Here is an 11,775-nt window from a genome sequence, read left to right as displayed (position 1 = left end):
TAATATTAAATTAAAGGGGGAATAACCCATTTCATTATGGCTATGTTTCTTTTTGACAACACCATTAAGCATCTATAAAATCTATCCAAATCTCCATACAGCCTGACGGTGGCACCAGTAATCCCAAGGGGAGGCTCAAGCATCAAAACTTTTAGTGCTTCATTGTGCACCTTTATAAAGAGACCACGCAAAAGTCTGCACACAATGGCTCCCATCTAAGATGGAGTGCCATTCTAGACTAAGAAATCTCTCAGTGATGAAATGGTAAATCACTACACATTCCAGCATACCTGTGACTGTCATACAGTAAAAACTGATTTAAATAAAGCGGTTTTTTGCAGATCATGGCTTAAAAGGAGAGACTCTCAAAGGATATCATTTAAGGGAATTCAGAGGCAGTGTATTTTTTAACTTAAAATCAAAGTGTGCAGCTCTTCATCTTTGAATGTCAATTGGCATTGTCTCTCTTCTGAAGTACCGCAGGTTTGGATATGTAGCCTTTTGGCATTTATTAAGATCTGCCTGATGAACACATTTGCAGTGCTTAGTAATAAATCACGAACACAAAAACGTGTCAAGATTGGTTACGGTTAGAAAATAAGCTGGGAGGGAGGAAAGAGTAAAAAGAATATTTAGTTCAAAGCCATTCGTGTCTTTGTCAAACAAAGCCTTTAGTGCAGAACAAGCCTTTTCATGAGTTATCCATCTCAATCCTTCTGTTAGGCAATACAGCCTAGGATTATTTACTTTACATTCCCAGTTTGATTGTAGTTAATCATTGGCTAAATGCAGGAACATGTGCACTACAGATCAGAAAAGATGCTACAATCAGCAGTACTAGGTCCAAAAACAAAATCTGGTCTATCCCACACAAAAACTTTCCAATTCAGCCTTAAATATTCTCACAAAGCTCCTTCCTGGAAAATCCATTCCAAGTATTCACCAACTTTTTAAAAATAAGTAAAATCAACCACTTTGCTGTTTCCTTCCTCTATGCCCCTGGCTTATTACCCCAGGTTCTGGAGTTTGAGACAGTTCTGCATCATTTAATAATCTGCCGCACACCTTCTCTTCAAGGTGTAGGGACTTTTTACTTTGCCATCAGTTTGGTTGTTTTCTAAATGCTACACACAATGGCTGGGTATTCTTGGTGTGTTGTATTTTGCCCCACTGGTGTGAATGTGCCAGGGTCTGACAGAAACTTATCATTCAAGCATGGGACGTGAGCTCCACCCTTGTAGCTACAAAGATTCAGTTTACTACTGCAGTACGTTAGACTTAGTTATAATACGATATCCATCTCAATCCCTCTGTTAGGCTACAGAGGCTTGGATCATTTACTTTATATTCCCAGTTTGATCTCTCTTCCCTAGTTTCAATATTTTACATTTGTCCACATTAAATGCAATTTGCCACTTGCAAGCCAAATGTCCCAAATCTCATGAATTTGTACAGAACTACAGCTTTACCTTCAGTGCAGTTCCAAATTTCTGGGATCAACCAGATGAACTAAAGTGATCTTCTCCAGGCCAGCACATTTTTACATGCAGTACAAACAGCCATGGCCCTGAAACTAGCAATCACTTGGCACATGCCCCAATTAAAATGACCAGTGTTGAATGACCAGTGTTCCAGTGAGCAAGAGACCAGAAGTCAGGCTTCTGAATATTGACTCAGCATCCAATGGGGTGCTCATATTGGAATGGATTACCGACTCTCCCAGTACACCTAGTCAGCCCAGAGTTAGGCTAAAGAGGGACTTTGAGAAGGAAACCGATCCAGAGAATAACTGGTTAGATAGTGGAAGAAATTAGTTCACAAACAAAATGTTGTAAATGCCAGAAATTTGAAATGAGAACAGAAATTTGATGTACTATGATACAATCCTATACTGCCTTCTCTGTATCTCGAACATGCTTTTCACAACTTCATGATGTCCCAAAACACTTTACAGACAATCAAGTATTTTTAAGGTGTGGTCTCTATTGTGACTTAGGAAACACTCACAAAGAGCAATGTTATAAGGTCTCGATAGGGTGTTGCTAAATATTGCTGAGGGAGAAATTTGGCCAGAGCCCCAGGAAAAGCTTTTCTACTCTTCACAATTAGTATCATGGGATCTTTTGCATCTACCTGAGGGGGCAGATGGAGCTGTGCTTTCAAGTGTCATCCAAAAAAACAGCAGCACTTTTATGTGCTCAAGACTCAAACTCAAGCATGGAACTCGAACCCACAATATTGACTTGAAAGAAAGATAAAGACAGTTTTAACCAATGCTAAAGAACAATAGTTGCTAACTAAGGAGTAGAGCCCATTCTCAGAGAGCTGACTGATGTGCTAGGTACTCTTCCTACTCGTGTTTTGCGCTTAGTTTAATGTCGGACCCATTGAGTAACATTTTCACACAACAGACACCAGACTCATGTTGAAGAAAGTCAACTTTGGAACAGCGATTCAAAGGGTGAGAGCTTTTATTTAAAAGAAATGATTTGCAGTATTTGCCAGCCGCTGAAGTCAATGTTGCCATTTGCGTCAAAACAACAACTTTGCGACACATTGCGATGGAAGGGAGATTTGTGCGCTTTCATGCCTGGAGATGATTTGAGGGGACAATGTGATCCTTTTACATTTGAGTGGGGGGGGGGGGAGAGGAAAATAGGGTTGGGGATGAGATAGAAACAGAAGGGTTAACAACCAACACAATAACAAGGCATAACAGTCAGAAGGAAGCATTTCAGATATGAACCAGCTGGTATTTGTTAATAACACATCAATTCTTGCTGCTTGGTTTAAAGCAGTCTGCTGATGCCCATATGACCTTAATGTTAAACACTTGTTGCCAGTTTATATCTCCAACACAACAGTAGTTTGTGGTCATGTTATAACAGCTGGCATTAATATGTACTTTAAAGCAACTCATTTCAGAAACATTTTAGAAGGAGGTGATTTCCAGTGAGGCCACAAACACTCAGTTCTCACCCTCTCTTTGGGGCCCCAATAGCCTTTTACACTGATTTTTTTTTCTCTCTCTGTAATATACGGTGTACAATTCACACATTGGTGCATCTTTGTTTTCTACATAAGCAATTGGTACAATGTGGAAGATTGTTGCAAAAAACTTAGAAACTTACACACTTGTTTTATAGTAGCTTCTGGTGCAGAACCCCTCAATGTTGGACAAGTAGTCTGACAATGATATACAGTATTCTCTAGCTTTCTACCTTACAGTATATTTCTATTTTTGCTGCCCGAGTAGCACAGTCTCTGCATTTAAAAATCCTAGAGACATTGAACATTCGGTATATGAGTGACATGTCATTTTTTTCCACACATCTGGTAAACACAAAGCACTCCACAGACTCCTGTCTTCCATCATCACCCAGAAAGAATGCCTTTGTTCAGTTGTGCGACTGAGAAACAGCATTTCCAAATAGTCTTCATCATGTTTTGAGTCATATTGTACAACAAATTCAATTCACAAAAATAAAACACGATTCAGTGACTAGCAATGTCGGAGATGTCTAGGGGATTGAATTTGGAAACCATCCTGAAGTCCTGCAGTAGTATATAACAAAACGAAATCTGTTCTGCATTAACTTTGAAACCAAATTGTTCCCACAGTGAGGCACGTGCACTTACCTATTCACCAAACACTTGCATTTTTCCCCTCATTGTTGTAGTCTGAAAGACTAACCAAAGAGACGTTCTTGTCACAATGACTGTCAATGCCGTATAATTGTAACATTGATTTTCTCCTTAATGGGGCAGCAGCAGGAAATATTCTATTCCACATAAAATAGCTACCAACCCATTTGCACCAATCTGGTCACAAGGCAGCTTACAAAGTGCAATAGTGACATCTGTTGGCAGAGAATCATATTTAAATTTCCTTTCTCTTTTACCTCATTTGTTTAAGAGCAATACAACAACATTATTAATCACTGGAAGAGTGTTCTTGGATCTTTGTAAATGCCCAGTCCTGGAGAATAGACCATTATCCACGTCATGTACCAGGTATGATCAAGAACTCTCAAATTAGATTTAAATACAGTATCAAAATTCCTTGGTTGCACCCAAATAAGATACTTTTAATTTCAGCCTTAGAACAATTGTACCAATGTGACATTTATCAATTTTTCCAGATACCTATCTCTATGGCCTATGAATCAGACAAGCCTTTATGCCCTACAGTGTCCTTTTGACCAATCTGGTTTACTTTTCAACCATCTGTTGCTCTCTTCCTCCAAGATCAACTTGTAAACCAGACAGCAAAAGTCCACTTGTCATCTGACTTTCAAGGCCATTTGGTTCATTGGCTATATTTAGCTGCACTCAATTCCCACTTTCCCAGCCTCACAAAACATAGCACCTGCTTCAAACACAATCATGTGCTCACACATGCAGATTTTTTTTAAAAAATGTAATGATCCTACAGTTACACCCACCATATTTAAAACAGAACTTCATACTCAGCTATGTCTAATATATCCTTATTGGGGGGCAGGGGGAGAAATCTGGCTGGTGATCAACAAGTGATCCCTGAGCATGCCAAGTTTTTTTTAAAAAGTTTTGATATTTAGTAATATGACAAATATTTAAATAAATAATGTGCTGCCCAAGTATCTATCTAGTTTTCTAAAGTGTTTCAAAAAAAGATTTATGAATCACTGGGGTGGGTTGGACTCAATGTCCTTCCTTAAGAGTGAGGAATTTAAAAACAAGAATTAAACAGGATTATATGAGACTCTTCACACAAGTCATTTGTTTTGAAGTATCACTTTTGGTAGAGATTGGCTGAAACATCTAATTTTTTTAAAAAATGATTGATAGCAAAATTAGCTAAACACTCTCCCCATATCCACTTCTGGAATCCCCAGAAAATGGCATCCTTCAAGAGTGCAACAGAAATCCTTTCTGTCTAGGTTTGTACTGTATGCATAGACCGTTTGGGAATGGAGCTAAAATTAGCTGATCCAGCATTGTATACGGCCCTTAAAGTAGACAGAGAAGAGATCAATTCAATTTTAGTCAATTGCATTCCCATAATGAGGGGTGTGCACTAATCATAGAAACATAATCCTTCTGAATCACAGAGTCCTTAACTGCCATATATATGGATCTGTCCTGGCATCAGGGAGCACATCTTTCTGTAAGATAGCATATCATTGAGTTACTAATGTGTAGCTGCTGAGTCACCTAACAACAGTGTTTCAGAATGATAGGATGCAGGTTTGTGCCTGAAATTCACAATGCAAACTGATTATGGCCCTGGACAAAGATACTGAGCAAACACCAGTTTGATGCTCCAAAGGGAGGAGGAAAAGATGCTCTCATACCAAGAAGCCATTTATTCAGTAGTCTGAGTCGAGGATGAGTTGAGAGAAGAGGATTTTTTTTTTAAAAAACTGAATAACCCCTCATCTTTTTAAAAGATAAATAAGGCAGAACTTAAAGCAACGTATTGTTTTGAAAACATTAAAATGGCTTAAGCTTAAAAAGCAATGTGCTTAATCATGATTGCTTCCAATTTCTGCAATAAAGCACCTAATTGGATTGTCATTAGGGGAATAGGTTGGTGGTGGGGTCGAGAGAAATGTCTATTTTATTCCATGATGGCAACATTAATCAGGATTTCTGTATAGATGTGTCACTCTGTGCTCAGACATATATTTGCCACTCCCTTATCTTCACACAAAAATCATTCAAGTCCAATTTTTAAAAATCATAACCACAAATTTTGATGTGGGAAACCACAACATGTCCACCTACGAAGCCAATAGCTTTGAAAGAGTCAGGATTTTGCAACGATGGAAACAATTGAAAAATTACACTTACAAGATCTCTACACTTAAATATAATATTTCACAGACAGCATGTCAACCTAACAGATGCATTTCTCACCAGACAGACTAAAGCAACTGCTGGCCCACTTTAAACCCAGAAAAGAAATTTAAAGTGGTACAACTTTAAAATTCTACCCCAGACTGAATTTGAAAAAAATCTTTTGATAGTCTCAGATCACCACGTCTTCCTTTGCAGTGATTTAAAAAGATCTTTAAAAATTACAAAATCAAGCCCGCACATTCCTCCCATCAACTTACATCTCTACCAAACTAATGTTTATTGGCAAAGTTGGACTCAATTTAAGGGTCTACATTTCTTTGAGAACCAGCTGGTGAAGCGAGAGATTTCTCGCACCGGTGATAATTTTCAGTTTGGCGGGCCCTCCCAAAGCATAACTAGTTTAGGAAGCTGTAAGCAAAAGCACAATCCTGAATCAGAACCAGGCACACAAAAGACACAGCCACCTGATGGCAAAGTTCCACAATAAAATAAAGCCAAGGAACTGATAAACAAATCAGTTGGATGGTAGAAGGCAGTTGGTATCTTTTAGGGAAATTGTCAAGGTTGGAGATTATGCTGAGCGGAGACCCTGCCGCAAATTCAAAACAGCAACTCGGTTCGGAAACTCTGCAAATTGGTCGAATTCACAGATGACACCCAAGTGAGGGGATTGATTTGAAAATGCAGCAGAGCTATAAGTAGGTTTGATAAAAAATATACAGTAAATGGGTGGCTAATTGGCAAATGAAATGTAATTCTAATCAGTGCAAAGTGTAGGTGAAAAGGTACACCCCATAAACAGTCTTGAAATAATTAGGGATAAAATAACACTATTTAGTCTGTCGGTGAAGGATAATGAAATCGGAGGTGGCATGCAAATAAGTCGCGATGGAGTTTTAATAAGATGCAAATACATAAGCTCGCAACTGTTCAACAGTGAGAATCTGAATTTGTAATTCAAGGCGTGAGATAAAAATCAGGAAAAAAATTTCTTGCTGTCAAGAATCAGATTTTCTTCATTTACATGGTATTTTCAGACCTTCATTGCCAATAATCATGCCACACTAGGGAGGGGTAAATTCTGCCGAATGCCTATTAACAGTTTGGAGTTAGAAGAGTGTTGTGTTCGCTTTGCTTGCATGGTTTTGGTCAATTCTGAGAGTTAGTCTGGTGAAGCATCTTCATTTGATCTGAAGCTGTTGGACCTCATGTCTTTCAGTATGTTTTAATGTTACTTCATATTTCCAAACCTAAATTTTCGTTTATAATTTGCAATATTCTATGCAAATGCAAGTGATTAAAATGCATAAATTTAGAAAAAAAAAGACTGGTTTTTGGAGATGGATGCTCTTCAACACACAGCTACTGCAAAGCAGCAGTCAGTGGCACAAACAGAATGCTGAACTACAAAGACAACAGTCAAGAGGAGCTGGTGAAAAAAAAATCAAATCGGCCTCTAGCCAGTCCACACATCTCAAGTCCCATTTTGGCCACCAAGAAACATTCAAGAGCTGGAGGTGGTGTACAGATGAGTCACAATTAAGGCTGAGGACAAACGTATAAGAAAAGACTGGAAAAACTTAAGTCAAGGATCAATACATTTCAAGGATCAATAGCCCAGGAGGGAACTTCCTGAAATTACATGTGTTAAATCCAAAGCATGCCTTCAAACTTTTCACTTCTGTGAGGTCAGCATGGAAGCCCAGATCATTTTAAAGCTTTGTATGAACTGCAGGTATGTTCTTTCAGTAGAGTCCTAGACTACAACTTTAAAATTTCTTATGTGCTGGTTGCATATTGTATTTCTGAAATGCTGTTATTTTGCCTCTGGTTACTCAACTTATTTTTTAAAGATGACTTGTTTTGGAAAGTGGTGGGAAAGTGCAGGAAAAAGTTGATTTGCATTAAGAGCAGAGACCCTGGAAAAGAGCGAGTGGAACAAAAAAGTTGAATCAATAGAGCTAATGTTCAAGCTTGGAAACCTACAGATGTCAGGGGTTTAACTGCAAAAATGATCACTTCATCCTCAGGTTTTAAACTAGTGAACAGATTTGGCATTTTTACATGACTAAGGAAGGATAAGTTTTTCCAGTAGACTTGAGATGCAGGGACAGTGACAAGTCCTCTTTTATAAAAAGTACTGTTTTGATGAAGACCAGGCCCACTAATAATCTCCCATCCACCGACATTCTCAAACCTACACAATTGGTCAAGGCAAAAATATAAAACGCAACCTGAAACCCATCAAGACCTATTACACACAAGCTGACAACATATGTTACAAAATTGTTTGTGCATTCTCAAATATCAATATTACTGTGCCCAGTACAAAGCTGCAGAACAATCTAATAAAGCATGTGATATGAATGTTTGCAATGACCCTTCACCACCCAAAGCGAAAATAGGCTTTAGTTAGTTGGCATATTTTGAGTTTGAGGTTTAACAGAAGTAGTTCTGAGAGGAGAAGTGCAACACCTTTATGGATCTGTTACCAGTTCTAAAAATGTAAGCCCATTTTGAACGGTGATGGGGGCATCACCAGGAAAATATTCACCATCGAAAGAAAATTACCAAATACACAACATCATGACAATGTCAAAACACAACACCGTTTAAAATTTGATATCAGTGGGTCTTCCCACCTTTCCAAAAACAAATATTGCCAAAACATTTTTAATAAAGCCAATGCCCCTTTAAGCTGCATACAATGTGGAAGCAAGTAACCAACAGGAATTATACCAAGAATAAGGTATTGAGTTCAAGAAGCAACCTCTATAAAGCCTGCAATAGTTGGTGATGTATTCAACGTGGGAACAACAAGACCTAAGATCCATTAAGAGAAGCAAATACTTCACTGTTACTACAGCTCTGCACAGCACCAGTTACTTTGGACACCTCAAATTGGCCCCATATTTAGAGCTGCCAGTTTTGCCTTGCAAGATTTCTGTCCAAGAGTATACACATCCCCTTTGGGGAAACATCTACTCAAATTACTCAATCTGGCTTTGAGTCTAGAACAATGCAGGCTCTGTTTGAGGCCACAGCCTACACAATATGCACTACCATAGGAATACTAGAGATTGTACTGATGGAGTCAGAATTAATGGATTTGAAATATTAACACAAAATGGAGTCTGAAGCATTCTCTCCACAGACGTTAACCATTGCTCTATTGTGCATATGTTTCTGCGACAAAGGGGTAATCATAGCTTAAAAAAATTAAATATTTTAAAAAAGTTAACATTTTCACATTAATTTCTAGTTTTTGTGACAGAGTCAAACTGCTGCATCCTAAAATTACTTCCTACCTCCATCTCCTTTGTCAGTTAGGTTCATCACCAGAAAGATGTGGGTTTTTTTTCTGATCTGAACATGCTTTGCCAAATTTAAAGCCCTAACTTCAGTCTCCAGCTACAAGATTTTTTTTTTAATTTTTTTTTGTTTTACTACAAAAACATCCTAAATAAATAGACATTTAAATCAGCAAAAAGCCAGAGGAAATTGTGCAAACTAGCTGCAAAAATGCATTACATCGTTACGGAGTTTGCTGCAGGGGCTTCCTCTGGGGACCTCTGACCTTCAGACTGGGAACACACATTCTCCACAGTCGGCTCAGGCGTACAAAGGTCACCATCAGGGGCCCTGGGGAAGCCATTTTGAAGCTTTGAATGCAGCTGGAACTCCTGTTTAGTACTTTCAGTGTATACATTAGAACCAACATCTACTAAGGAATTACCATCTTCCATTGAGAGAAATTGTACATCACTGTATTTAGAGGTTCCTGTGTTTTCAGAAAAGTGCTCTGTGACAGACACGTATGATGACAATGAGCAATTGGTAGCAGCAATTAAATTTTCTACAGCGTTTTCCTTACTGCAATTGGATTCTAATCCTGCATCCACATAATTCGCCTCCCTATCACTGCAGTTCACACCTACAGAACAGCTCTGGTCGATTTGATAATATAACACTGTGGGGTTGGTTAAATATGTCTGTTCCTCAGGTGTTGAGTTATCTTGAACAGTGCTATCAGCAAAACACAACACAGGAGAAACAGGAGTCACTTCCGCTTGAATCACAACAGGCGTTGCTAGCCCTTCACAGGCTTCATCAGGTCCAGCCACAGGATCTCCTAATATACAAACTTCAAGGCTGTCTACACTGGTATCCATGGTTACACTAGAACTGGTTAAATCATCCTCCTCTTCCTTTTTCCTGTCCATCTCCTCAGCAGACTGTAAGTGCATGACCGCAGTTTCATTCTCCAAATCATAATTTTCTGCAGTAAATTCCTGATAGTCTTGTACCTCTGTATGTCTATCATTGGAGCAATGGGAAATGGCAGGCAATGGCTGCTGATGATGGTCCTGCTGTTTGTTCTCCAGTTCCAGCTTCATGATAGTGTGCAAGTAATGAGTCCGTACGCGGATGGGGTTAAATTCAATCCGGCCAGCCGCATTAGCGCATCCATCTTTGGAGCACCCACAGGGAAAAGACATTCTGTCCACCTTAAGGAGAAGAGATTGATATTAATAAAGTGAGGATAGTTACACTGAGGTAATATTACCAGACCAATAATTGGGAGGTCAGCACTAATGCACCAGAGACACAGGTTCAAATCCAGCTATGGAAGTTGAGGGAATTTAAATTTGACAAATTAATTAAAATTCTAAAATAAAATGTTGGTCTTATTGAATTTTAACTGTCCTCTAACAGCCTCACAAGCAATTCAGTTGTGACCTGTTGAAGGGCAATAAACATTGGCCTTGACAGTGATGCTAACAGGTCATTAATGAATACATTAAAAAGTCTAAAGGGCAATATAGCGATATGTTAGAAACAAAATCAGAAATTGCTGGAGAAGCTCAGCAGGTTTGGTAGCATCTATGGAGAGAAAGCAGAGTTAACATTTCAGGTCCAGTGACTCTTCTTCAGCTAATTCTGAAAAACACAGTCACTGGACCTGAAACATTAACTGGTTTCTTTTCAGATGCTGCCAGATGGGCTGAGCTTCTCCAGCAATTTCTGATTTTGTTTTGGATTTCCAGCATCCACAGTTCTGTTTTTTGTATAGTGACTTGTTGTAATATTGGTATACCATCACCCTGCAAGGCAACCTGTCTCAGTATGTAGGACCAACTCCACAGTCTGCCACAACAAACTGTTATTCATTGAGTCAGCTATGGTTCACTGGTGGCACTCTCATCTCTGAGTCAAGAGATTGTAGGTTCAAGTCTCACTCCAGAGACTTAAGAAAAATGATGCCGACACTCAAGCAAGAGTGCGCTGCATGGTCAGGGGTGCCATCTTTCGGATGAAAGATTAGATCAGAGACCAAAGGTGGTATCCTTTTCCCTGGCAGCAACCCAAGGTTAAGTCACATTTAACCCAGAGTTGAGCTTCTGCCTTCTTATTTATGCCATCACTAACACTGCCCACTCCTACCTCCATTGCATTGTCCATCTTTGCCCTATCTCAACTCACCTGCTATTGAAACCCTCTTTTATGCCTTCATTATTTCTAGTCTTGACAGTTCCAGTGTTCTCCTGTATTCTACCCTTTGCAAACCTGAAGTCATCCAAAACTCTGCTGCTCATTCATAGCAAATCCATTTCCAGAGACCACGGGGGCAATCATGCAACATCTTGGTGTTAAAATTCTATCCTTGCTTTTGATTCCTTCATGGCCTCATCCCCTACCTAGCTCTGTAACTTCCTCCAGTTCCACATATCTGAGCTCCTCCAATTCTGCCCTCTTGAGCATCCCCAATTTTAATTGTTCCCTCATTGGCACCTTCTGTTGCCTCAGCCGTAAGCTTTGGAATACCCTTCCTACAGTCCCAAAAAACTACCTCTTTGACTAAGCTTTTGCTTATCTGATCTAATTCTGTGAATTGGTGTTTTGTTTTATAATGCTCCCATGAAGTACCTT

General features: G+C 39.1%; 1 protein-coding gene across 2 annotated transcripts in view; it reads right to left on the bottom strand.

Moving 5' to 3' along the window:
- Positions 1-8,537: 8,537 nt before the first annotated feature.
- The window catches only part of LOC132805858 (cysteine/serine-rich nuclear protein 2-like), a 75,229-nt gene continuing 71,991 nt past the window's right edge, over positions 8,538-11,775 (bottom strand). For both annotated transcript variants that reach the window (XM_060821174.1, XM_060821175.1), the window contains exon 5: positions 8,538-10,352. In XM_060821174.1, coding sequence (XP_060677157.1) covers positions 9,372-10,352 — 981 coding nt within the window. In that variant the 3' untranslated portion in view covers positions 8,538-9,371. The remainder of the gene's footprint in view (positions 10,353-11,775) is intronic.

Source organism: Hemiscyllium ocellatum, chromosome X (assembly GCF_020745735.1).
Source record: "Hemiscyllium ocellatum isolate sHemOce1 chromosome X, sHemOce1.pat.X.cur, whole genome shotgun sequence".
Classification (NCBI taxonomy): Eukaryota; Metazoa; Chordata; class Chondrichthyes; order Orectolobiformes; family Hemiscylliidae; genus Hemiscyllium; species Hemiscyllium ocellatum.
Note: the sequence above shows the minus strand (reverse complement) of the source record. Positions and strands in the feature narration are given on the sequence as shown.